Genomic DNA, 21,864 nt, shown 5'->3' with positions numbered 1-21,864 from the left:
TCACTCCCAGACTATGTCATAAACTTACCCTGAGTTCATACATTGCAAAGGAAGGTATTGAGCTCCTGAAACACTTGGAGAGCTAAGAGGACTCTCCTGCATCTATTGCTCTGGGGGTTCCCAGGCTGCTGGCCTCAACACACAGGGACAGCCAAGGTGAGGAGCTGGGGGCATGGACACCGGGCACAGGAAAACTAAAATAATGTTCAACCCGAAGAGCTGCAGCTCCTCCCAGCTGGGCAAACACCAAGGGCATAGGCACATCTCATCATCTGCCAAGCATCAACCCTGATGATCCAAGAGTTCATTCAGGAGCAGAACACTCCTTTTGTCCCATGAGCCCTGTGTGATTGCTGTGACACAGAAGGCAGCAGCAAAGAAAGAAGCACTGGGTGGTTGGTTGTTTTTTTTGAAAGTAAGTATCCTGGAGCCTGAGGTGAAAGCAGCAGAGGTTTGCAAAACATCACCCCTATTAACTCCAGTTCGACTTTCTGGTCATGCAAGTTCACTTCTCTTTACCTGGAAATGAAGACATTAATTGGAGCTGACAGCTTCCACAGGCTCACCCCATTAGCAGTATTTTTAGCCGTGGTAGGGCCCAACTCTTCAAATGCTTTCCCAAGGGAACTTTTCAAATCTGTTTTTGGAAATGTCTCAAACCACTTGCGGGGAAAGGTGGGTGCATTGGCTGTAGGCATGCCAGGCCCCATGGTGCTGAGCTCCCAGCTCCTGCAAACAGAGTGAGCAGGAAGAAGCAGTGCAGGGAGGCAGTCCCAGCACCAGGTGCTGCTTCAGTTCAGCATGTGCTGAACTCACTGGGACCAGGAACATCTTGCTTTTACAGCTGGTTTCTTTACGTACCATTGCTATCTGTGTGCAATGCACTGCTGTATGACAGCAGGCAAAAAAGCCTGGAAAAAACACATGCATTACCTCCTGTCCAACATGCAAAAGCTACCCTAAAATAATTATTTTCATGCATAAAAGGAAGACTCTCAGAAAGGAAAGTGAGGAGAGAAGGTAATGCATGCATGCTGTGCACAGAAGCCAATCTTATTTCACTGCTGCAACTCAGAGCATCAGTGACCATTGCTCTTTTGCTGCAAGTGTTCCCAGCATCCAGAGGATGCAAGCCCCTCACAGAACAGCTCCTCGCCACCTCACTGCAGCCACTTGGCTTCCCAGCAGCACCATTTGTTCCAAAACCACCAATTCCATGGGTCAGGAATATCCACTAAAAGAAAAACAAAAAAACAGAACAAATAACAACAACAAAAATACAACAACCCCCCCCAAAAAACAACCAAACCACATGTGCCCATGGGTGAGTCGCAGCAGCAATAAGCAAATCACCATATAATAGAAAAGGTTTGTAGTTCTTGAGGGAAATAAATGGGTTTTGTCTTCTTGAATCTTGCAGGCTGACTAAACACTGGGTGCCCATCCATCCATCTCATGTCTTGACCAGGGGCTTCTGCTGAGTGTAAGGTTCTGCATGCACCCACAACCAAAAAAATGAAGGCATCAGCAGGATGGACTCACCCCTCCAGGAGCTGGGCAATGGGGATGGAGAGGAGAGCATCTCCCAGGTAGAGCGCTGGGACGCTCAGCATCTCTGCGCCATTGAGACAGCCAAACCAGCAGCACAGCCCAGGTACTCTGGAGGTGGATCTGCTCTTTGGGTCCTCCAGCCTGGCTGTGCTGAGGGACCCTGGGCATTCACCTCCATAACAAAATGGACGGGGTGAATATCCTCTACCACACAGAATTTTGGCAGAAAACTGCTGAAAAGTATACATATATAATTAAATATATTTCAAATGCGTACCTGGGGTGACAGTATTTCCTCATTTTTAAGACTGGCTCCAACACACAGCCCCACTTATAACTACAAATGTACCTCCACCAAGTTTTGCAGCTCCATTCCAAGGTCCCAGAGAGAAAATGTATTTTAGCCAAAAGCAGAGGTGGCTGTTCGGGGTAAAGCTGTCTCAGCCCTGCTGACCTCACTGCACTAATACGATCACTCTGGAAAGTATGAGCTTTGAGATGTGTCTCAGCTGGTGACATCAGGGACAACAAAGCAATTTTATGTGGGGTTTTTTACTCATCTTTGCAAAGGATTTGTCTTGGTTTTGTGTCAAGATGAGGAAAAGGACCCTGTCCTGCCTGGAACAGCCTGCAGAGAAGGTCCTGTGTCTTAAAGCTGTTTCTTAAGGGATAATTGATCCTACCTAAAACCTATCCAAAAGCCTGTGATGATAATTATGTTTTACATATTACTGACAAGCTTATAGGAAGCAATTAGGAAGAATTAATATTGCATTTGCTCTTTAAAGTCAGGAAGACCAATCCAACTGCAGCTGATGGCACAGCCACAGCGTTTGGCACGTGTGTGCATGCTATATGTGTAACTCACACTTGCTGTCCCCTTACAGCACAGCACAGCTGCTCCAAGCTCTTCCCCCCCCCACCCCAAGCCATCATCATGACCCCACAGTGCCCAGCAACAGCCCATCCCCTTTCTCCCAATTCTTTACCTGCAGCCACAACTCTTCTGCATTGATAAAATAACAGATTTCCTACAGATTTCCTGTGAGAGTTTATTTTAAACCCGACCCCAGGCTTAAATCCGGGTGGCCTCCATTGCTCTGCAACTCACTTGTCAGCGGACAGAGCTCCAGCTAGAGGTGAAGAGCACGAGGCCTGCTCCGGAGGCAGCACGAAGCTGGGCACACAGTCAGGCTCAGTCCAGGGCCAGCGAGGGGATTTTGCAGACAAAGGGGAAGGTCCGGCCGCAGGCGTTGTCGTTCCAGGAGCGCAGCGCTGCCCCAAAAACAAGGTGTGAGGCAAAGCACCCAGCCCTTGGATGCCTTTGGGCTCCTCACACAAGCAGGGTCTTGCTGTGCTTTAGTGAGAGCCCATGGTGACAATGGAAGAGGAAGCTGGTCAAGGGATGTGCTTAGCAGCAAGCTATGCACGCGGGGGGAGATCACAACACATTAACTTTGACTAAATTTAGTGATTCTCCAGTGATGCTCCCCCCTAGCTGCTGAAGATGGATGTAAGCAGAGGGAAAGCCTGCATGTGAGTGTGGTTATAGAGAAAACACCCTGCTCTGTGAAGAAAAGCAGAAAATAAAGATTTTAAATGCAAATCGTCACCCTACCAAGCAGCCTCTTCAGAAAAGCACAAGCTGCAGCAGACAGATTTTATTTGCATGCAAATAGGACTCGGTGTGCCCTTGAACTGCAGTGCTTACCGCTGCTGGCCCGGTACCACATCTGTACACAGTCCTCCTCCTCTGGGATGGAGTGGATGCCGTCATCGGGCTGGCTGCCATCCCAGTAGTTGTAGTCATAGGAGGTGCCGTCTGTCCACTCAAAGTGACCTTCCTGTGGGGCACAGGCAGAGGTGCAGCCACTGCGGAGCAGTGCCCCTCAGACTCTGTCCCAAGGCAACCCATTGCCACATACCCAAATGGGGATGGGTGCAAGACACTACAGGGACACATGGAGAACCAAGCAAGCAACTCATTGAGGTTATACAGCTGAAGACCTACCCCAGGGAGCACTAGCAATCTGCACCACAAACTTATAGCACAGAACCATACAGGCACTGAGGTTGGAAAAGTCTTCAACATCACCAAGTCCAACCATCATACCATGTCCTATCACCAATCCATGCCCCTCAGTGCCACATCCACTCCTTTCTTAAATACTTTCAGGGACTCCACCACCACTCCAGGCAGCCCATTCCAATGATTCACCACCCTCTCCACGACAAAATTATTCCTGATTTGCAATCTAAATCTCTCCTGGCACAACTTGAGACCACAGACTGAGCAGCCCCCACTCCCTCAGCCAACTCCTCATAACTTGTTTTCTTGTCCTCCCTCAGCTTCATTGCTCTTCTCTGCTCATGCTCAAGCAATTCAATATCCCTCTTGTTGTACGTTGATTTAATATCCCTCCATACTATAATTCAAGCTACAGTAATAAATGATAAGGCTCATTTTGCTTTTCTTAAGTGCCCATAAAACATCAGTGGAAGGCAGCTTCACAAGACTGCAGTACTGCACAGGGGTTCTCTTGAAATCAATCTTGCAACTGAAGAGTGCAAAATTCTGTGTTCCCTCTCCTCCTTTTCTTCTTCTTTTTGAGGAATTGCTGATGTGTGACAGTTCTGATGATCTCAATTTTTATATCATCTAGTAATATGGTGAGGAAATATCTCCAACAGGCCAGTTTTTTAAAAGCTGCAGAGCATCATAAGAAATTTGGTGATTTTTGACATTGGAGAAATTTTCAGTCTACAAACTTGGCTATTCTCTAAACCACAGAATAATTCTCCAGTTTGCAAGGGAAGAAAACCTAAGCAGGAAGGAGGCTGCCAACACACCTACTTACTGCAACAACCAGGAAAACAGGAAAAGAAGCAGAGGCTGGGGCTGCTCACCTGCCGTAGGTCATTGAGCCCCGTCCAGATGTCAGTGGGGATGCCGGGCACGCGGCTGTTCACCAGGTCATACACAAAGACATTCTCTTCCCAGCTGGCAAAAGAGCAGGTGTGCAGCAGTGAGAAGTAACCACTGGCAAGGGTCAAGGACATGCCATCACCATCCTTCCCAGAGCTGGACAAATGGCTCCCTGTCCATTAATTGTGATGATCTGGTGCCAGGCCTTTGCAAAAGGTGCATGGTAGAGGACAAGGAGTGGAGGAGCAGAGCCCATGTAATCACATCAGATTTCTACCCCAGTTCAGGTACAAGAAACACCCTGCGGGAGATTCAGGGAGCACTACAGCATTATTTCTGCCAGCATAGCAAAAAGCATTTTCTTCCCCAGCTTTGCATGCTCAAGACAGCAGGCTGGCCTTGGTTGCTGCGTGGAATTGGACGCGGTCCCCATGTCCCCGCTTTCCCAGAAGGAAGAGGACAGTCGGCGGCTCTCACCTGTGAATGGAGGCCAGCTTCGCTGACCTGATGCCAATGGAGAACTCCGCACAGTAGAGGTCGGCCTCGGCCCAGGTTTTGTTGATGGGGAAGTAGCGGTAGCAGTGCCCTTCATACTCCGTCCAGAAAAGAGGGCAGGAGTAGGCATGCACAGGCTCCGGCAGGGCTGGGGGCAGAGCAAGGACACACAGGAGATGTAGGAGAAGCAACTGCCACCCCTGCTCCTTGACAACAAACCAAAGCCATACAAGTGGGAAAAAAAAAGCAGCTTTGGCCGAAGCCATTCAAAATTTTGCACAAGCCCGAACAGATTTTGCAAAAAGCCATGAGTTTCCCTATTCTAGTGGCCACCTAGAAGAATATTGAGACTTGCACTGCAAGCCTGTTTGACGTGGTATCATGCATGGGGTACTCCAAATGAAAATACTCACTGGTGCTACTGAAGACGAGATAAGAGCTCCTCTTGGCTCCATCAGACACCAGTAGGGCCGCTGTGCTGGGATGGGGCTGGCACCACAGCAGCAGGGCTGTGGCCATGCACTGCTCTCTTGCTTGTACCTCCTGGAAGGCCACAGCTCCCTCTCAGCTCCTGTCCAAGCCCAGTGGCAGCCATGCACACCAGCACGCCTTGTGTTGTGGGCCAGAAATAGCCCTGGAGAGGCCAAGGGGTGCAGTGCTGCTCTATCTGCCTCCCTGGGAGATAAGAGGGGCCCTGCAGAGCTCTTCAGCAAGGCAAGAGAAGTTCCTCAAGTGAGGCTATTTTGGGGGCACAAGAGGCATTTTTTGGAGCCCTTACATAATGTAAAATTCGCAGCAGCATGAACACATCCCTCTGCAGCCTCCTTTATGTGGAACAAAGGAGAAAGAGCATACACCAACTAACACTAATACATGTGCATGTCCCAAAATCACACAGCAAACAGGCTGAACCCCCTTAGCCCTTGCGTTTTGAGCCTTGATGTGCCCCAGCTCCCTCAGCATCAGCTCCTGCCTCCCCCCAGGGCTCTGTTGGAATGACTGAGGGGTCAGAAGCAGGGCTTAGGGCACAGCCCAGCCCTGGGAGAGGCAGATGCCACTGAGCTACCCAAGCAGGTAACAGGCTCAAGGCCGGAGAGGTCAAGGCACTGCTGAAGGGCCTCCGGCATTGAAGAGCCTGGAGGGAACTGACTGCCACCATGGGTCAGTCAGTGGTGAGCAGAGCAGATCCCCACCAACAGCCACATGTGATGAGGGGGCAGTGAAGGCAATGTCGGTATGGCAAAAAAAGACGAGGAGCAGCTTCAGAGCAGTGCAGCCAGGACCCAGGCAGCTCAGCAGTGATGTGTGGCTCAGGATGGCATCCAGCTTGTCTTGCGATGGGAAAAGCACAGCCCTAAGAAAAGTGAGCCATTGTTGTCGCAGTCGTAGAGCAGAAGGACCAGGAATGCCACAAGCTGATGTGATTTCCTGTGGTGTCACACAAAGAGTGGGGGCAAAGGACTGGATCTGGGGGAAAAGGCTGCAGCCCCCAGCTGTTTTACTGAGGTGCAAAAAACCCTGGCAAACTCTTCACCTCCAGCAGCATGGTGGCAAAATTCACAGGGCAGAGACCAGCAACTCCCTCCCTTCCCGGATCACACTGGGGCCCTCAGCACCCCCTGCCCTGAAGTATCACTGCCCCCCTCTTGTCCAAAGCAGCCAAAACTGAGTGGAGATGCAGACGGCCCTCCTTTGTTATTCTGCGCTGCTTCCCATTAGGTAGCATTAATTTGATGAGCTTCAGCGAAGCAGAGGTGCCAGAAGGAATTTAAGGTTAAATATACCAAAAAGAAAAAGAAGGGAGGTCAACATTTAATTAGCATCCTCTCTCTTGGGTCAGGATCAGAGAATCTGGTGCTCTCTTTGGAGGAGGATTTCTGCTCTTATGTTTACAGGCAGCGACAACTGGGGGTGCTGCTGTGATCTGGGAACTTCAGGAGCTATTTTTAGCAGAAAAGCCACAAGAAATTTCATGCGTGAGTATATAAGCACACTCACAGCTCTATAGGAAAACCTCATAACCTAAGCCAGCAGCTGAAAACGATACTTAATGTAAACAGGAGTGGGGCATATTCTGACCAGGTCCTCAGATTTAAAACCCCCAGAAAAACGTCCCCCTCATAGCATCAGCTCCCAGGGGCCAGAGCAGCACCTGAAGCAAAGTTATCATCTGCAACACCAACTTCCTGCCAGCCCCATGGCACGTCAGCCCTTTGTCCCCAAATTTCTGGTCTAAACTTGACTGAAGGTAAGATCCACACTAGGTAGGTAACATCCAGAAAAGCTGGAAAGGAAAAATGTAGGGTCAGAAAGAGAGCTTCGCGCTCCTTCCATTTGTTTAGAGTTCTAATTACTTACTGCTGAGACCCAGCTCAGAGCCATCAGGATCCCCATAACCAGACAAACCCTGTGTCACAGCCATGCAGAAGCTGGCACAGCTCTGGCAGAAAGCTTCACTTCCCAACAAACTGAGAAATCCCCAGGCACTTTCCTGAGGCTTTTTTTAATCAGGATGCTACTGAAGGAAACACAACACTGACTGCATGAGTCCCTGCCTCAGCAGGGTGGAAGTTCCCTTGTGTCTGAGGGTTGGCAGCCACTGATGGACATGGAGATCAGACAGTAACTGGGCAATGTTTTGCACACCCTGCAGTCATTTGTTTTTGTGTCGCTGTTTTTTTGTTTTGTTTTAGGTACCAGTCACAGATTTCCAAGTAAAACTTTAAAAAACATTTGAAGAGCATCAGAAAAGCAACATCCTCTCAGACAGAGAGCTCTGCTTTTTAAGACCCTATAATAAAACCAAGCTGTCCTTCCAGATTGGAATCTCATGTCACACACTCTCGGAGATGTGAGGCTGCCGCAGCCAACAGCAGCAGCCCCCTGCGGCTCTTCTACAGCCAGAGGTAACAGATAGCAGTTATCTTGCATTTTTGTACTCCTTAATTAGTGGGGGGAAAGCTGCCATTGATGAGGCATCTGGCAGCCAAGTATTGATCCCTTTCCTCACGAGTAGCACTCAGTGCTACTCTCTCTCTGCTCAGAGCCCTACAAACAAACTGTGCTGCACTGTGCACAGGCACACCTCCATGCAGCCCCGTTAACAAGTTTGCAACACATGTAAGTGGCACAGAGCAGCTGCTGTCACTCCATGCTTCAGACTTACATACGGAAAAAAAAGCAGAGGAATGGGAGGAACCACATTATTTATGTCATTTTTCAGGTTGCTCTGGGCTTATCCTCCCAAAAGAAGAAGTTGACAAGCCTGAGAATTCTGGAGCAGAAGAAACTGATAAGTCCACTGCTGCCCCTCCGAGAAGGCCTGACCTCGCTGCCCAAAATGGGGTAACCGCGTTCTCACTCACCTTGGCTGATCTTGATGTTGGTCTGGGGGAAAGCGCGGGCAGGCAGAAGCGCAGCAGCCAGCAGCACGCACACAGCACGGCCGCAGCCCATCGCCGCAGCTCCGCGCTGCTCGGCTCCGGCCAGGGCGGGCGGCGGCACTGGGGGCAGCTCCGGCCCCACCCGCGGCAGGAGGCGGCCCCGCACCTCCCCGCCGCTGCCCTCCTCCCCGAGCCGGGCGGGGATGCGGCTCCCGGCGGGGCTGCGCTCCCGTACTGCCCCGCTGTGCGCTGTGGGCTGGCTGTTATCAGCGCCGGGAGCTCAGAGGAAGGCACTGGCCGTGCTGCCCAGGGCAAGGCTGCTTCGCTCACTCTGCCGCCCGCCTGCCAGCTCCACGCCGTGCTCGTGCCATCCTGCAACACGAGGAAACCTCCAGCATCGAGCAGAGATGCGATGGATGCTCCAGAATGTCTCCTTTCTGTGGTCAGAACTGTGTTTGGAAATAAACTTCAGATTTAAAAAAGAATAACACAACATTGTATCAAGTCATTTTCTAGTATCAGCATACAGGTAAGGGAAACAGAACACACACATGCTATAAAACTCTGTGACCCCATTATGCCTCCAGCCAGCACTGGGCACACTTCTTGGGAACACATTCAGTGCTGTTTCCTTCTAATTCTTAGCATCCAATCCACATTTACAGCTTTTTCTGGGAGTGCGCCAAACCCTGCTCTCTTGTGGATGCCATCCCTCTAGTATGAGTTGTGAATGCGCTGAAAGCAAGATACAGATTTTCCTACAGCCACAACGCTGGTTAAAAAAAATAGAAAATCAAAAAAAAACAACTTTTACCATATGTAATAATTTGGGGGCAGCTCCTGCAGAGCACAGCAACCCGCAGTCCCACACATCACATTCTGCCTCTCCAGGGTGCTCTGGCTGGGAATGCACGCAGTAGGAACAGGGCTCTTGGCCACCAGGCAGGCAGGGCTGTGCCAGCTCCAGGTCTGCTCCCCCAAATAACCCTGGGCTCACCCACAGTAAAAAAAGGGCCTGCTCCAACCTTCTGGCTTGTCTTTACTAGCATCATAAACATAACTGAGCTCAATGGAAGAATGAGTTCTGCTAACAGTTACCACCTCAGGGTGCGTGGCACAATTAAATAGACTTTTATTTTCAATAAATATACAATCTGCATTATACCAGACAATATGCCGTGGAAAAAAAAATAATGTACAGAAGCAACCAACAGGACAGCTTGACCACACCTACACTCATGTGCTGACCTGGAAAACTACCTCAGTAAACACACACAACACAGAAGGAGTCACTGCAGTCTATCAGAGAAGTAAAATTGTGCATTGGGGGCATTCTTAACTGCAGAAGTACCCACAGCAGGTTTCTTTTACTCAACATCAGGAAAGATTGAGAAGTATAAATGCTACTGGAGACATTTACTCGCTATATCATCACAGTATCTATTGGACGCACACAGACTGCTATGGAGAGTGGCAGGCCCCGCTGCTGGCAGCACGTCGGCCCCGCACAGCAAGGGCTGTGTGTGCTGGCCACGTATTAACAGGAGCTTAATTCTGTTGAAACAAATACAAGGACAAAACTGGAGCCAGAATCGACTTCACCACAGCTTCTACCATTTAAAAAAACATCCTAGCCTAATTATGATGTTCACCAACAAGAGCACACAGGTACGTATATCTCCGAGAGGACAAGTCATGGATTTGGATCATAAGGAGAGTGGAAGCAACTCAGAACTCTTCCCCATCTTGGCATGTCCTGTGGCACCTCCACCTGCCACCTGCTGCTCTGTCACTGAAACAGCAGAGCGGCGCCGGGCGCAGGGAGCAATGGGTCCGGCCAGTCAGGCGGCCAGTGCCACCGAGGAGCTGCTGGCACGGTTGGCGCTGCGGGGGTTTGCACAAAGGCCAACGCAGCCAGGTGGGTACCGGCAGCTGCTTCGGTCCGATGGAGCTGCTGTGGGGTGGGAGTGAGGTTGGGTGATTTGGAGGTTGGAGTTTTTTCCCCGCCTTGCCCGCCTGTTTGGTTTGGCCACCACAGGTGCCACGCCTCATGTCACCTCCAGGGATGCCGGGGAGACGCGGTCGCACTCCTCCCGCGAGCGCAGGCTGTGCCACTGCTCCACAGCCGTCCGGTGTGCATTGAGCATCCGGCGCCAGTGGTTGGACTCAGGAGCACCTGTGGAGTACTGACCGATGACGATCCGCCCGATGAAGTCGTTGCTGCTCTTCACGTTGTGCCCATACACTGCGGGAAGCAGAAACGGGGACAGATGAAGGAAAGCATACCGCTCAGCCACCCCGGGCACTGCCGAATATCAGCCCCCCAGGGGGCAGCCATGTCCTGTGGCTGTGCCACCCCAGAACCTGGGATGTCAGTGGCAATTTGAGGATGTTTTTTGAAGAGCTGTTAAGAAGGTTTGGCCAGGACACTGGAATTTTTTGTGTGTAGCTCATCAACACAAAAGACAGGCTGAGCAGCTTGGAAAAAAAAAAAGACAAGTTGCACTCAGATTTAAATATAACTGAAATAAAGAGGACCCACAAATCCACATTGCTATTTAGCAAGAATATGGTAAACAATTCTATCATCTAAACAAAGGCCTTTGTCCAGGCAAATCAGGATGCTGAAGCAAGAACAACAGACTTGGGTAAATGAACAAAAATCATCTTCCAGATCCTTTGGAGGATGATATCCTTGCCATTCTTCAAACACAATGTTAATGACCCCTTGTAATGATAATCAGTATCATTGCCAAATTACAGATACAAATCTCACACACACAGACTGTCAGTGGGATGCTTATACAGAACCAATTTTCTGTAATTATAACTTGTTAAAAGGCCAGGGAAGTAACCAAGGGAGAGAGGCAAGCCTAACGCCCATCCTTTGTGCTAGCCCAGCCTCGTGGAAAAAAGCTGCAGACAGCTGCAGTCAGTAATTATGGGCCTGATGCTGGCCAAGGCTGCATGCTCCTGTTGGGCAGGCATAAAAGCACCTTGTGTTTTGAGAAATAGCCATAGCTCATTAGGAAGTTGAACCAAAAGTCTCCAAAAGCTGAAGCCAGGATAACCACTGGCTAAAGATTAAAATCTTTCCCATGAAAGAGGAGGACTTCTAAGAACAAATGCCTGCAGGGGCTCCAGGACCCAAGCAGGTAGGTTCAGAGGTGAGCGCTAGCACAGAACAATGTGCTCCCTCTGCAAGTGGCAGCACCCCACAGCACAACATCTCAGCTTGGGCCTGAGATGCTTTTTCTTACTGAATGACCTAGGGCTATTTTTGGGAACAGCAAAGCTCTGTTCTCATGGCCACAGGAGCCACGCAGGCAGCTCCATGCTACTGCAGCATGCCCAGCACCACACCAGCCCACTGACTGACAGTCCTCTCCACATCACAGCACCCTTGGCCACATGAGCAAACCCGTCATGTCCCCAACAATTCTCCAAGTTCATACAATAAAAACATGACATGAAGTCACTGACCATTTGAAGGAGGTACCTCCCCACCTTAGGATATCCATGGCCTCTCAGGTGGTCACCATCAGATCCTGGAGGTGAAGCCACCAGCACCCGGAGGCATATCTCCAGCAGGCGCTGGTGTCCTCAGGGCAGCTCTGTGCTGCCTGGAGAACTGCCTCTGAGGCTGCAGTAAGGAGCAGTAAGCCACCCATCCCTTCCAGTACACAGCCTGCCAGTGTTATTTATGGGCTCTCACATAATGGAAGAGATGTGATGTGTCTCACAAATGTGGCTCAGATGACTATGCTGAATGGCCTGCTAGAATTTATTACCCTAGCAAAAGCAAACATGATAAAAATCGCATAAAAGGACCCCCAAATCAAATGCTTCCTGCTTTTTTAAATATAGCTGTTTCTTCCTCACTTTTTTGATTTCCTTTTCTTTATTTCAAGCACAGAAGAGGACAAAGCTTAATCCAGAGAGACAAAACCAACTCAAACCAGGAAGTCCTAAAGACCACCAATTGCTCACAGCTTCAATTAGAAGAGGCAAAGTATCCCAGGCATACCGATTCTTTGATTCTTAGGACACAATTCTCAGCAGGATTATAAAACCAGAGGGTGCATTAAATGCAGAGGCCATTTGTTTTAGCATTCACCCAAGCATTTTGATTTCTTATAATGTGAAGCACCTTGCTGGAGGTGTTACTGGTAAATAGAGAAGGCTTTATCATCCTAATGGAGCTGAATCCACAGGACTCATCCCTCATCCCTTCTGGAGAACCCGACCTCTATTCTCATCCTGTCAAGTAATTAGTATGCTGATTCCTTCAGCATATTAATGTACTAATTGCACAAGCATTGTTGCTTCTCTCATTTCGATAATTTCGATAGCACAGAGGTAGACTTACATTGAAGAACAGGGTGGAGGTTTCCCAAGGCTGAGCCCTTGCTCACAGCATGCTGCAGACCGTAAGTGGCAGCACCACATCCAAGTGTGTGAGCCTGCAGCCTCCCCAGCCACCAGCACCCCACGCAGCCTGTGGCCCAGCTGCAGGCCTGACGCTGCAGGCAAGGGCTCACAGGGTGCTCAGGGCTGATCCAAAGAACGGAAAGCACACAACGCAAAGAGCAGCTTCACGCACACTCACGCTTTCAGCCTCTGCAGGAGGGCCCTGGCTCTCCACTCCTACCCCAGCCCGAATTACCTGGCCCTCAGCACCCCTCCAGGGCCTAGAGGGAGCTCGGAAGAGATCTCAGATTAAACACCCTCCAACCTGCACTGTGGGCAGCTCAGAAGCAGAAAATAGGTAATTATCAGGTGGGTCTGTTGATCTGACCCGCTCTGGTTACAGGCAGCAGGCGCTGCTTTCCTGTTAAGAAAGTGATTTTCCTGACAGAACTTATGCACCTGATCTCATCGGCTCTCTTTCCACCATTGCAGCAATTTACACAATAGCAACATTTATTTCCAGGCCAACTTGGAGCAAAAAGCAATTAGGGAAGCAGAGGTCAAACCAATTCCTTTTGCAGATGGTCTTTACTGAGAGCTGCATTTATAAGCTGAAAGGCTTAAAGAAAAAAAAAAAAACAAAAAATAAAAAAAAAAAACCACCTCTTTTTAGTAGAAATGCTGAAATATAAAAGAAAATTGAGTTCACTCGTGTCTGTTGAAAGGGTTGAATACTTGAGGACAAAGCGATGCAATGCAAATAAAGCATTTTTGTGCTATCCTCTTATCATCACATTGATCCTAACTGACCCAGGAGCCTGCTTGTATGGCGTCAGCCCAGCACAGATTCAGCCCAAAAGCTAATTTACACCATTTTCTTTAGCCAATTCCTTAAGCTTCCTTAAGGAAGTGCCTTGCTCAGTCAGGACCACACACACCTTCAGCTCCTGAATGCCCCATGCCAGATGTGCCCGAGATTTCCCAAAGCTCTGCTGCCTCCTGCAGGCACCAGGCCCTGCAGCCCCACAGCCTCTGCTCTAAAAAAAAAAGAGAAATACCATCTCCTTTGGGCTAGGTATCAAGCAGAACACCTTCACTCAGTTTATATCAGCATGCCATCAGCTTGCTTACAGTGCAGCATCAGCCATAACCTAACTGCCCCCAGATTTTTAGGGTTTAATTCAATTTTTTCACATACTGTGTATTTTAAAAGGCCTTAAATAATTGAGCATTGCTTTGGTGGATCACCTGCACCCCTGACACCCAGCTACAGCCAGCCCCTACTGCTGGAGGTGCTTCAGTCACTGATCTGGAACACTGGGTACCTGTAGCAACTCTCAGGCTAGAAAGTCATTACAAATATATTATCCATTATGTTTTTTTAATTGCTATTGCCACAGCCTGTAAAAGCTTGATGTGTCACATCAGCACACTGGGCTAGACTCTGAAAAAATACACATATATGTTCTTACTGCAAGAGCTTTGGAACACCAAGCTCTTCTAACCCTACGTCCCAACCATGATTGCATCCATGGAAGCACATGTGCTGTCAGTCACTGTTACGCTGCAATCTGCAAACTCTGCAAGCCTTAGGCAGCCAGCATGCTGCTCCTGCAGGCACACTGCACAGTGGTATCCTCAGGCTGCAACCAGACTGCAAGGAAAAGGAAAAATAGCAAAGACTTAACCAAAACTGCAGGTGGGCAACTGGGTGGCAGCACCTTACTGGGAAAATAAGTCTGGCAAGATCTTTATCTCCTGAGAAGGAACACTAACTCAATTAGCACCAAGCCTTTAACTCCCATGGGTCCACCCTCTCCAGTCCCAGAACTCAGTGAGCTCCCAGGCACTCCTGTATTTCAGTGCAGCACATTGGGCACACAACGCAGTGCAGCAAGCAAGCTGCATTTCTTTCCCCAGCCCAGTACAGATAGAAAATCAGTGTCCAGCCTTTTCCATGCTGTCTCCATCATCTAAAAGGTCTATTCTGCCAGTTAAATGGGTATGAAACTACTTCTGAACTGCTTGACATCAATATTGAAGAGCTACTTAGTGCAGAGTGGGTGTTGTTAGCAGGCAGACTAACCATGCTCACTGTGAAGGCCATGGGGTGGACTAAATTTTGCCCTTTGCTCCTTAAGTGTGGCCAGTAATATTCAGCAGAAACAGAAAAGCAAGGGAAGAAACACAGTAGATTTGCACTTATCAATTTAATCTCCGCAGGCTCTGATTTGCATGGAAAACTCACTTCCCTGCACCTCCTCCATCAGGCTGCCCACAGCACCCAGCTGCAGAAGGAATCTGAACCCCAAGAGTGGCCAAACCCAGCAGCAGGGAGGCAGCTCCACATCCCATGCCCCCAGCATGGGCATCTCATCCCCAGGTAGTTTCACACCCACAGCAGCCAGCGCCACACAGATTGTTCCTCATTTGATATACAGAAAGATTACAGCCCAGTGAGCTGCTGCAGTAATTTCTTTCACCATTGCATGAGCAAAACAAGATAAAAAGAGCGAGGTCGAGAGAGGCGTGACACTGTTTAAATTAATGGGCTGCAACATCAGCAAGTGCTGCAGGTCAGCTCCAAGAGCGACTGCTCTTTTCTTTAGAAGACAATTGCTAAAAAATTCCAGAGAACTCCAGAAACAATAATTTTCTGCCATGCCTGCAGTGATGCAGAGACTGAAGCCACCGACTTCTTATTAACAAAGTCAGGCAGAATGAAGAGTCTTCATTTTGCCTCACTTGCAAGCAACAGATTGGTGCAGAAGCACAAACATCCTGGTGCTCTCATTGTTATTAATCCTGTCTTTCTCATTAAAGTGGCCAGCCTGGTGCAAAAAGGCAAAAGTAGCCCTGAGCATCTCCTCCAGGCAGCCTGAATCCCGCAGCGCAGGCAGGCTGGAGGGGGTTTGGATCCCCCGGTGTCTCAGCAGAGGGAACCAGCACCTTCTCGTGCAGCAGCTTGCCCACAGCCTCGTGCCAAAGCCTGAAAGCAGTTCACAGCCCAGCGCAGGACCTCTGCCCATGGGAAGGCCCCAGGTGACTATTTTTATAGCCAATCTTCCATTTCCAGGGCTGGTTTGGGGTCCCTTTGCCCCAGGAGCAGAGGTGTTCCTGATGACCTGCTGGGTCACACCATGCAGAGAAGAGCAGCAGCACTGCTCTGTTATCCTTAAAGCCAGGCATGGACCATATGGTGCACACTGCATAAATGCATAAAGTATTTTGCAACACCAGAAACAAAGGCCAATTTCTGATCTAAATTAAACAGGTCTAAATCCTGAGAAAATCCTCTGCTGACATCAATGTTTTTTGCTTTTCTTCCTTCAACTAAGATAGGATTACACAGGTTTAAGCACAGATTGGATTCCTCTTCTGACCTGCAATATCTCTATATTCCTGATATATGAAACATAGATATCACATTGCTTCAGAAGCACAGATCTAACAGAAACAATCTTCTAGCAGCAAATTGCCTATCTATTTACCTAAGAGATATTACATGGCCCAGCATAGCATTGAAAAAAAACAGAAACCACCTCTTTTTCCTGTATGTCAGCATGGGGGAGGCAAAAAAAAAGAAGTTTCACTTGCCTCATGTTAGAGGAGAGAACTTTTTTTTTCCCATAGATGTGTGCAAAAGACAAAATTCCTGAATTTTTGTGAGAAATCAAAGCAATAGGAGAAACAAGACATGAACATCTGAAGCAGCAAGTCAGAAATCAGACATGTAATGACCCCAAACAGATTGTGTTTTTCACCCCTTGCAAATGGGCACCTGAAGATGATGAAAGCATGACCTTCAGATTCCAGTATACAGCCAGGCAAATCAAAATTCACACGTATTTCTGGAGTAGCCTGAGGACAAATCTATTATCTAAGTTCAACCTGTTCCAATTATCTGAACATTTGGAAACCAGCCTATTAATTAAAAAAAAAAATTGAAAATCCTTGATGTGTCTGCATGCCATTCTTGGGACTCTTAAAAAACTTTCGCTTTTAGCAAAAGCATCCCCTCATGTCCAACGTCTGCACCACCAGCCTGACCACCGCTGACCCAGAGTGAATCCCAGATAACTTTATATCAAGATGCTTTGGGTAAATGCAGGTTTGAGATCAGTAAGAAGTTAATACATCATTAAGGCTGGAAAAAGACCACAAAGATCATCAAGTCCAACCATCAACCCACCCCCACCATGCCACTGACATCCCTCAATGCCACATCTCCATGTTCCCTGAACACCTCCAGGGATGTTGACTCCACCACCCCCCATGCAGCCATACTGCAATACTTCATCCCTCTGAGAAGGAATTTTTTCTAATATCAAACCCAAAACAACTCCTGCAAGCAGTACTTCTTCAAAAAATAAAGCATTTCAATCAAAGCAAACTGAGCACCAAAACAACACCATTATCAACACATCCCTACAAGGATTTTTCTTCCTCAGAAAATCCAAACTTCGTTAAACGGTTCTTACATTTCCCCAAGGGCTGAGGGAAAGAGAAAACAAGGTAACGAGGAATGAGGTATACTGCTATCGAACAGCAATCTGTTATTTTAATCAAGCACTTCCTATTAACTGGAAGTTAATTAGAGCTGCAGGATAAAGCGTCAGCACAATGTTGGGGCTGAAGACATGAACCGTAGCAGTGCTTGCTGCAGGGAACACTCACGGTGTTGTCTCAGCCCCGTGGAGCATGGCAGCCCTTGAAAGCACAGCTGAAGGTGTTCAACATCCCACCATTTAACTATGCTTCCCTAGGAGCTAAAAAAATAAACTAAAACAAAACCAACATGGTCCTACATGACCACATCGAAACGTGAAGAAAATCCTACAGATGGTGCAGAAGAGAAAGTGCCTGCAAGCTGTAAGTGATCAGAAGACAGAGAGTCACCAAGATGCGATTCGCTCCAGAGCTCCAGTGGCTTTTATTGGACCATCTGGGCTTTACTGCACCGCAAACAGCATTACCCGATTGTTATTAACAACGCTATAATCATTAACAAAACACCACAGTGCTTGGATGTCAGGTGTCATCGTGCCTCTTGCTTTCTGAAGGTTAGGCTGGGACTTGGGGTTGAGTCCCAAACCTCCCAGGGAAGAGCACACACTTGCAGGCCAGCACTCAGCCAGCCTGAGCACAGAGCTGCTGTTGCACAAACCTTCTCAGCAGTGTGCCCAGGGGTGACCTCAGGCTATTGCTTGGAGGCAGCAGCTGAATACCACTATCCACAGGACAAAGAATAATGAATGCCTTTGCTCAGAGGTATGTGTGCTCAGGAGAACCTGCTGTCCTTCCATATTTGCCTGCTAGGGCCAGCTCTCAAGCTGCCCACACCCAAGGAGATTTGCATAGGTCTCATTACCAAGACAAGGTGCTGGATGAAGTAAATTACAATTAAACATCTCTACAAGCTGTTGCATCACTAATTGAGCTTGTTACATCGTTTGATCATTTTCCTGGTTTTAGCCTCTTCTGGTGAGGAGCTGTGTACAGATGGTGCTCTGGTGGAGACAGCCTCCCCCCAGCTCATCTCACCTTCTTTTGGGCACCACGTGGGGACCCTGAGGCAGCAACATCCCCAGAAGGCACCTGAGAAGAAGGCACACGTGCCCTGCACCAATATGGAAGGAAAGAGAAGCACTTTGGGTTGTGAACACCAATAACCTCCAGAATTCAGTCCCAACATGCCCAAGGAGTCACAAGGTTTAGTGGGCATGCTGGGGATGGTTGACGGTTAGATGATCTTAGCAGTCTTTTCCAACCTTAATCATTCTGATTCTAAGGAAGAAGAAAAGTCTAAGGAATGGTCCCAAATACCCCAAATCTTTGCTTATGCTGAGCTGGCCCCACACTCCCCATCTGCACACACAGGCTTCCCATCCCCAGCACAGCTATGCCCTAATGTGGGGTCAGTCCAAGGGTGGTTCTCTGCAGCTTCACGAAGAACACAGTGCAGAGGAAAGCCTACAGAGCTGCCAGGTTGCAGGGCTGTCATTGGGAAAGTCACAGGAGAAACAGGCACAAATCTCTATTAAGTGCACTGAAAGCCAGATAGTCTGTTCAAGACAAAAAAAACACCATGGAAAAAATAATAACTGTACTTTGTCTGATAGCACATCACTCTGCAGTGTAGCTACACAGAGGGAGGCAGGAGCTGATAGGGACTGGCACGGCTCCACCACCTTCAAATGAAGCCAAGCCAATGTAAAGACAGCTGTACACTGGGTCCAAAATATGAAGCCACAAAAAGGGCTCCTTTAAATTATTGAAGATATACTCATTTTCTGGCTTCAGTGACTGGCAGCTCTCTACCCACTTAGAGCAGCATCAACCACCCTTCAAGCACGATTATCTTCCTTTTCAATTGGACTTCGACTCAACAGCAAATTTAATTAACTGACCTAAAGAACTAGAGCCATGGAAAAAAAAAGATAAAATTAAAAATCAGCTCCAGAAAACAAATAACAAAAAGAACCACCACAACAGCAAAAGCAAAGCAAACAAAAGCCTAGAGCAAAAATGGACACTTCAGGATTACTTATTGCAACTTCCAAGGAAAGCATTACCAGCCAAGTGCCAAGTAAAAGACACACCACTGAAACCTGACTGCATTATGTATGATTATGAATCACACAACTAACTTCCAACTCACTTACTTTAAAATACATCCATTTGAACACACACACAGAGAAAAAAATAAAAATAAAAATAATCCAATAGCCACTTTGCAATGCCAACTTCCTCAGCTTCAGAGAGGAGCAGAACACCCCCTCACCCTCCCTGTCACACAGTGCTGATCCTGCAACCACTTATTCTCCTATAAGATGAAAACAAGGAAGAGTATTTCATATCTGTCATGTGAACACCTGACAGAAGCACACACTCATCATTGCACATGAAAGGTGCATTCAGGACAACGTGCATGCAAAGATGTGATTAATTACAGGCTTTTGGCTGAGGAAATATTTGAACATGAAGGGCATGATTTAAATTACTGATCAGCATCACTTTTGGAAACAAGGTAATGGGTGGGAATTAGGCTCCTGGTACAGGCTGTGACACCTGCTTCTGCCATGTAAGGAATAAAGTAAGTCAACATATTTTCTTCCAGATACAGATCCATTTCTGTTCTTTGGAAAGGTGATGACTAATGGGCAGAAATCTGCCAAAAAATAAAATTAGAGGCACAGGAACTCAAGAGTGGCTGTGGGTGCAGCGTATGTCCCCAAAGCCACCACTCAGCCCCAGCACTCCTCCAGTGGAGCTGTGCTGCAGGGAAGAGGTGATGTCAGTGCTACACGCCTTGACTGCATCATCTGACAGGCAAACTACGTCAGGTAACAAAAGTTATCTTTGCCAATGGCTGGGTTTAGGATCATTCAATGCTCATCTCTTATTCTTCTGATTTTTGGCTTTATCACCAAGAGCGTAATTAATGCACAAAACCATTTCCAGTGGCACAAATTAAGCACAGAACAGGCAAGGTGCATCCCCAGCAGCTCCAGACTCAAGCTGTGGAGGGCTCTGAAGAGCACAGCATGCTTACTGAGCTACCCCAGAACTCCAGCAATAGCCACCCCTTCCGGAGCAGCTACCAGGACCAGCACTGCCCTGCATGGGCTCGCTGCATGCCTGCAAATGCTGTTTTGCTCACCTCAGAGGAGAGTAAGGCCACGCCACACCAATAACAGCAGCACATTTACCTGTGAACACCAAGCTGGCATTTTCCAGTTCTTCCTGGGGAACCTTGAAGCTGAAGGACTCATTGTAGAAGGGATCTATCGTCCCCCGCATGCAGGAGGTTTTCTTGGTTTTTGTTAACTTCAATCCATGAACAAGCTGAATTTTCACAAAGGGATCTGACAAAAACATAATAAACTCAGGCTGTACGTTACTGGAGTAGTGACAACGTCCTGGTTCAGGAAGGTTCAGCACAGCTGGGCACAGCGACACGGGGCTGGGTCATGCTGGAGAACAGCGCTGGGGAAGGACTGAGGCCTGCAGCACCGCACAGCAGGGAGGCAGGAGCCGGGCAGCTGCCTTAGTAACGCTCCCACTGAAACCACACCAAGACAATTAATGACAGCCTTGACTCAGGCCAGATGCTCTGCTCTTTCTAAAAAATGCCAGCATTCTGACAGCAGCAATGCTGGGGCAGGGAGCATGGCCTGGTGCAGCACGTGGCTACCAGTCTGCATGCTCAGAAGCAGCAGGGAGCAAGGCATGGACACTGTGAAAACCTAACGTTGTCCACAGAGCAGCTAGTTACCCTAAATAAAATCACTGCAGTATTATCATTCACACAGTGCTCAGTATCTTAACAACCTTAAACAGGCTGTCTTACAAAATGGAACGTGGAGGTAACTGGGACTTCTGGCTTCTCACCTCACTCTGGTTCAGAGATTTTGAACTTCAGTGTCACAAAGGCATTCATACCCTCAGTTTTAGCTCAGAGTAAGTGTTCTGGCCACTTTGGTTACTGTTGACTACATATATAAAATGAGTATCCAGTGCCTTGTATTAAAAGGAACTGAACATCCAAATCCCCCTAGATCCTGCACAAATTGCAGCCTTGCTGGCGGTCTGCTTTAGAAGGATATAAAAGCTGTGCATGAGTAATGTGAGAAATACCCTGCCCTTTACCTGAACCTTGGCTCATGTCTGTCTGAAGAAGCTGTTTTGCTCTAATGATGTCCACATTCAGTCTTCCTGCGCTGGGCAGGTAGTTTAATGACAACAGCAGCTCTCCCAGCTCAACTTCATTCTATAGGGAAAAGGGAATGTGGAAATTCAGAACATAGCTTGGAGGGGAAGGAAAGAGCAGGAAGAGAAATTAAATAAATCCCATTTGCCTAAGTGCCTGAAAAACAAATTTTAGTCACACTCTAAGCTGCAACCAAGAACCATCTGGTGGTACCTCGTGCTGAGCAGAAACAAGAAAGAATACTATCCCCAGATGAAGATCTGTTCTTTAACCTCTGATCGTTCAGCAGCTTTTCAGCAGTCGTTGCAAAGAGGACCTATAAGGAGGAAGGAATACAAGGTCAGTAGTTTCTCCCCCTCTCTTCATTCTGAGCGATTCCATGCTGT

The 21,864-nt window shown here is 48.2% G+C and overlaps 2 protein-coding genes across 5 annotated transcripts in view; both read right to left on the bottom strand.

Moving 5' to 3' along the window:
• Positions 1–2,718: 2,718 nt before the first annotated feature.
• CLEC19A (C-type lectin domain containing 19A) lies at positions 2,719–8,496 on the bottom strand. The gene is made up of 5 exons (XM_052679917.1): positions 8,338–8,496; positions 4,955–5,120; positions 4,459–4,552; positions 3,263–3,395; positions 2,719–2,826 (listed from the first exon to the last, which is right to left on the bottom strand). Exons 1-5 carry the CDS (start codon positions 8,426–8,428, stop codon positions 2,747–2,749), a joined length of 564 nt encoding a protein of 187 aa, XP_052535877.1. The 5' UTR covers positions 8,429–8,496; the 3' UTR covers positions 2,719–2,746.
• A 974-nt stretch (positions 8,497–9,470) lies between these two features.
• Positions 9,471–21,864, bottom strand: part of SYT17 (synaptotagmin 17) — a 30,190-nt gene continuing 17,796 nt past the window's right edge. For all 4 annotated transcript variants that reach the window (XM_052680142.1, XM_052680139.1, XM_052680141.1 and 1 more), the window contains 3 exons: positions 21,418–21,538; positions 20,478–20,633; positions 9,471–10,600 (listed from right to left, as the gene is read on the bottom strand). In XM_052680142.1, coding sequence (XP_052536102.1) covers positions 10,404–10,600; positions 20,478–20,633; positions 21,418–21,538 — 474 coding nt within the window. In that variant the 3' untranslated portion in view covers positions 9,471–10,403. The remainder of the gene's footprint in view (positions 10,601–20,477; positions 20,634–21,417; positions 21,539–21,864) is intronic.

This window comes from Tympanuchus pallidicinctus, unplaced genomic scaffold, assembly GCF_026119805.1.
Source record: "Tympanuchus pallidicinctus isolate F22 unplaced genomic scaffold, pur_lepc_1.0 scaffold18, whole genome shotgun sequence".
In the NCBI taxonomy this organism is placed as follows: domain Eukaryota; kingdom Metazoa; phylum Chordata; class Aves; order Galliformes; family Phasianidae; genus Tympanuchus; species Tympanuchus pallidicinctus.
The sequence above is the reverse complement of the archived record's forward strand: the minus strand, read 5'-3'. Positions and strand labels throughout refer to the sequence as shown.